Source organism: Dipteris shenzhenensis, chromosome 1, assembly GCF_047967505.1.
Source record: "Dipteris shenzhenensis isolate YYH24624 ecotype China chromosome 1, Dip_SZ_1.0, whole genome shotgun sequence".
NCBI lineage: Eukaryota > Viridiplantae > Streptophyta > Polypodiopsida > Gleicheniales > Dipteridaceae > Dipteris > Dipteris shenzhenensis.
In genome coordinates this window covers 31,453,910-31,459,297 of record NC_141596.1, presented here as the reverse complement: position 1 = coordinate 31,459,297, position 5,388 = coordinate 31,453,910, and the positions used below count along the sequence as shown (strand labels likewise).

At 42.0% G+C, this 5,388-nt stretch overlaps 1 protein-coding gene across 2 annotated transcripts; it reads left to right on the top strand.

Moving 5' to 3' along the window:
* Positions 1 to 501: 501 nt before the first annotated feature.
* LOC147905697 (vacuolar lysine transporter YPQ1-like) lies at positions 502 to 3,919 on the top strand. 2 transcript variants are annotated; one of them, XM_087381299.1, is made up of 12 exons: positions 502 to 915; positions 1,046 to 1,088; positions 1,421 to 1,447; positions 1,575 to 1,682; positions 1,771 to 1,910; positions 2,030 to 2,219; positions 2,387 to 2,512; positions 2,717 to 2,848; positions 3,000 to 3,020; positions 3,249 to 3,307; positions 3,409 to 3,499; positions 3,585 to 3,919. In XM_087381299.1, the coding sequence occupies exons 1-12, from the start codon at positions 680 to 682 to the stop codon at positions 3,675 to 3,677; spliced, it is 1,266 nt and encodes a 421-aa protein (XP_087237425.1). In that variant the 5' UTR covers positions 502 to 679; the 3' UTR covers positions 3,678 to 3,919. The 2 variants fall into 2 exon arrangements, 1 of the variants encoding a protein (XP_087237425.1); XR_015541747.1 differs by lacking the exon at positions 3,585 to 3,919 and having other exon boundaries at positions 3,223 to 3,307; positions 3,409 to 3,432.
* The last annotated feature ends 1,469 nt before the right edge of the window (positions 3,920 to 5,388 follow it).

Below are 5,388 nucleotides of genomic sequence, written 5' to 3'. Positions count from 1 at the left end.
CCTAATTGCAGCCGCCGCCGCCGCCAGGCAAAATTTTCTCATCTCCTTCCTTCTTTCCAAGCTTTTGATCTGGCTATGGCGCCTGCCTCTTACTATATACTTTCATTGCTGCTCGCTAATGGCTATGGCGCCTGCCTCTAGTATATGCTTTGATCTACCTGCTCCTGAGTGACCATAGTAGCCCTATGCCCCTGCCACCTCAAGCATCACCACCACCCTCGACATTCCGTGCTACTCTTTGATTCCTTTCCCTGCCATCGATCGTCGTGGACGCTTGTCCATGCCTGCCTCCGGTTTTGGCTGTACACTACGACTTTCCGCTTTTCAAATTTAGCAATCCTGATGCCGCTCCCTTATCTCCTTGCTTGCTGGCTGCGCTCGACGCCTCGGCCCCGTCCGTGCGTTCCCAGCTAAGGATCGCTGAGGATGTGACATATCAGGGGGGCCGAACCGACGCACAGCACTCGGAATTCGAGAGAGAGAGAGAGAGAGACTCTTTCTTCTCAACCGCCAAGGCAATAAACATGCAGATAATCGGCAAATAGGGGAAGAGAGAAAATTTTCTCACCGCTCGGCGAAGAGAGGGAAAGAGGGGGAGAGACAGAGAAAGAGAGGGGAAGAGAGGCTTCGTTCACCGAAGTCCATTTTGAGAGCCCACCATCACCGTCTGTAGTAGGCTATGGCCACCTTAGGAGGCCCTCTGCCGACGTGCCCCAAGGATCAACGCTGTCTGGAATGGGTTCGCAAATACCTCAAAGATTGCGTTTGTAACACCAGGGACGAGATTTCTTTCGCCCTGGGGATGATCAGTGTTTTCTGTTGGGGAGTCGCCGAGGTGCCTCAAATCATCACGAACTGCCGGGAGCAAACCACGGAGGGTGTCTCGCTCGCTTTTCTCATGACATGGGTTTTGGGGTCATAACTCTCTCTCCCTCTAGCTTACATGGAGTTGCTACAAAATGAATGCATTGTCGTTATTCCAGCATCGTAAATGACCTCAAGAATTTGACAGCTCTCTGACTCTATATCACCCCCGGTTGTGCAGAGATTTCTTCAATCTTGCCGGATGCTACCTCGAACCATCCACGGTAAGTTGGGCTTCTTAACCTAAGAACCGTTTGTTCGTTAAGTACACACTGAAATCTTTCTGCTGCTTATATGTGTCCATGTCTCCATAGCTACTCTGCTTCACAGTCTGCTTTGTACCGCCGAGTTAGTTGTATTTAGAAAGGCTGAGATAGAATCAAGTTTTTCTGTCTTTCTAGTGCTTCTGAACTTGGCGATTTTGGTCTCATTCTCCAAATTGTGAAAATCGCGAAGCATTCATTCATTTCCCATTCTTCAAGCACTGCAAGTATGGTACTGATGGCTTGGGACGGAGTTAAAGTTTTGCTATAACCCTGTTTTCTTTCCATTGCAGCTGCCGACACAATTCTACATGGCATTGGTACGCTTCTTAGCATGTTCCCGCAAAGATTAATCATTTTTTGCCTTCAATCTTGTAAACCATCAGGCCTTGTCGCTATTCTGTTTCGTGATCGTAAGAAGTTAATTTTTCACGGCTGACCGTGCAGCTATACACGATCACGACTCTGGTACTTGTCGGGCAAGTCATCTATTACGATTATATACGCAAATGGAGGAAAACGAAGGCCGACGATAAAGCAGTAGGACGCAAAGAGGTAACGTCGTTTGGATTTTCATGGAACACGTCTCCATTGCAGGTTTTATTATGCTACGACATTGAGGCATTTCTTTGAGCGTTTTCAGGCCAAGGACATTCAAGCGATTGAGCCCTTAAAACCTCAAGAGAAAGTGGATGCAGTGACTGTACCGGCGCAACTCGCTACAAGCCTTCCAAGCAGGCCCATAGCAGCTATTCAGTCTATGAAGCGAGATCTCTATTATATGTAAATTGATGGAACCCTTCAAAGCCTCCGAGTTTCTACTAGTTTCTTGATTTGCTTCAATGCAGCACCCGTCACAAACCGTGTCCGCACTCACTCTTGTTTTTTGGGATGTCTGTCAGGTCTGCGAGATCGTTGGCAAGCAGCCATACCCCCACTGCAGGCTCCTACCTTGCCACCTCCCGCGGTTCTGGAGGCCGTGATTCCTCCCTTCTGCAGCCAAATTCTGTAGAGGATTCGAATGGTCGCGCTCCGAGCCTACTCACATCCCAGTCCGCGCCACATGTTATTCCATCTTCAATACTTAGAGCAGTAAGATTTGGAATCATCCTTTCTACTTGATGTTAATTTTGAATCTTATTCAGTGGTCTTTTATGACAATCTGTTCTGAGCAATGAGCGATCCAAAAAAAAGTAGGAAAACGAATCACGTTTCGAAAGGAGGATAAAGAATTGTCCATGTGTTGGCTGAATACGCAGGTAGTATCTTCAGCAATATGTTTGAGTGGGTTTAACATCCATTGGCGTCTCAGAGTGAAACAGAAGGTCGATCGCGCAGAAACTTACTCGGTCCTTGCTGGACGTCCGGGAAGAAAATTGTTCGAGGTAAGCTCAACCTGATCCTAGACATACAGGGGTTAGGCATTCTTCAAAGATTCTTTCTACTTCAGGACAGGATTTGGAGTTGAACCAAATCCAGCTTGTCAGGTCCTGTTGACCAAGAACGAACACTTTCGAAGCTGTCATTCCAAGTTTTGCCATGAATATCCCCATGGAGCAACTTTTCTTAAGAGTGGTGGCGTGTTGTAGGCCAGATTTAGTGACAACTTTCATGTAGCAATGTCGGAAGTAAGTGACATGACTGAAAGTTTGGGCGTATGGTTTGGATGGATGATGGCGGCTATTTACATGGGAGGCCGAATTCCTCAGATATGGCTAAATGTGAGTCCTCCCGACGGTATATAAACAGCTTATCTCCGGATTATGAACATACTTAATATGCTGGTACAGAACCTTGAATTTTGGAAGACTAATCTTCTCGCTCGTTTTGGCTTATCATCGGCATGGTGGCACGGGGCAATAACGTATACAGATCAAACGGGGAAGCGTAGAGGTAAAGTTGAATATAGCGAACTCTAATGTCTTCTTTGTTACTGATGGTTTCTACGTTCTTTTCTGCTGTCTCATACTTTTTTTGGGGGGGTGAGATTATGAGTGCTCTTCCATAACCATATAACCAAATAAGCGAGCAACCAGAGACTATATTTAGGTGCGCAACTAAACAGGCTAATCGAGGTGGATTTCTCACTGACCAGTGATACGGATGGATGGAAAAATTCAGGGGCTGAATCCGCTTATGTTCACTTTCGCGTTGCTGGGGAATGTGACGTACGTGGGGAGGTAAAGCTACAATTCTTAACTTTTTATCGTTCCAAAAAGTGGTAAGGATCTTAGCGATGATCCGATATATATATTGGACTTACTGTTTGTGATGGTTGCAGCATATTGGTGCGCCATACTGAGTGGGAAAAGATCAAGTCCAACATGCCGTGGCTTGTGGATGCAGGGGTTTGTGTTCTTTTGGATTGCTTCGTATCCTTGTATTTCACTTTTTTAGCCTTTATCTATACGTCAAGTGTCAATCTTTTGTCATTTGGTTTCTTTAACGGTATCTTAGATTCTTTGTCAGTTCATGTACTATTACACCAAAAAATCTAAATACACTCCCAAGGATCCACAGGAGGACAACGGGGATTACAAGGCCCTTTGAAACGCCAAACTCCTTTTCAAAATGCTATAGTCCTTCTCTTAACATGAGCAAGATGCATTGTGCTTCTTGTAGAGTTTTCCCTTGGTACGAATGAGTTGCTAATTTTAGAGAGAGGATGTATGATTAAGGAATTCATACGCAAGAATGTCATATGAGAGAGAGAGAGAGAGAGAGAGAGAATCAGAATGCTTGAGAAGCTCCTTCCAGAAGCATTGAAATGCCAAATCTTGTGGAAGACAAAAGGAAAGCAATTAAAATGCAAAGCATGTGGTACACAAAAAGGAAAGCACCTAATTTATCACTCATCATAATTCTTATATAAAAGATTTGTCAAAACTCGAAAACAATACATATTTCGTGGCATGTTTCATAACTTATTAAAGTTTTTTCTAAACAAAGTAAAGCACTACACTTATGGAGCCACTACATGTGTGTCTTAGAACTTTTATTTTTTGCGATGTGCTTGGCTTAAATGGATGCTACAGAAAATATTCAATTCACTTGTGCAATGCTCTTTGAATAAATCCAATGTTGTACATCATCTTGCATTGTTTTTTTTCATGCGATTTCTTGAGTCAATGTTTGCTTTGGTGAAGCTATTTTCGGTGAGGTTCAGGGTATTTTTTGCATATGGGTATCTTGCCGGACCCATAACTTATGCATTATGCATTGTTCAATAGAATTCAACACAACTATCTTCCAAGTAGTAGTACACATCCAATCTTGAACATGAGACCAAAAACATCTGAAATAAAGATTTGGAATGAGATCGTTAAAGCATAACAAGTGCTATGTTGCATGTGAAGCATGCATCTTGAAGAGTATAGGATCTCTATAGAATATAATAATTTATTCAAAAACATTAAAATTTTGTTCTACACACATGCAGCCAAGTAATCATTCAAAAGTACCCTACGTGAGCTCTTCCTCAACCAAAGGACACACCTGATTGAGAACCTTAGATGTGGTCTAAGGGCCTTACAATGTTGTGCTAAAATCAATGTTGTGCTAAAATTATGCACACCCATTCGAGGACACCCTCTTAACTTTTTCATGTTTTGTTGAAAACTAAAACCAATTGAAAAAGTGGGACTAGTGCATGGTGGTTTTAAAACATTGACAGTTTTTTATATTGGTAGCTAGATTCACCATATTACTATTTAACCACACTAGTTTAGGATAATCACATAACTGTCTGAGCTAAACCAGCACTGTGATATATTGCATGATGTTCCAACCGGACAATCACATTAAGTCCAAGCCAGTCTAATTTAGAAATTAAACAATTAAACTATTTCAAAACTCATTCACAGACAACCACAGGATTGGGGAAATATATTGTTGTTCAACCATGCTGGTTTAGGACCACGGATGATTTTTTCATGTTAGGTTCGTTAAGAAGCGAAACTTTTACATTGGTATCGAAAGTTTGTATGTCATAATAAAAATAAATGTAGGTATCAAAAGTTTGTATGTCATAATAAAAAAAATTGTTTGGAACACTCGCCAAGTTTTAAAACTTCTATGCAAAAAATTTAAAGTTTTGCTAGGAATTACATCTTTTACTTCAAATTTTAAAGTTTCGCTAGGAATTACATCTTTTACCTCAAAATTACAAAGAAAATATATAACTTTGTACTATGGTCTATAAATGTTGTGAAACTAAAACAATTATCTCAATAAACTTAACCAAGATTTTACATGAATAATG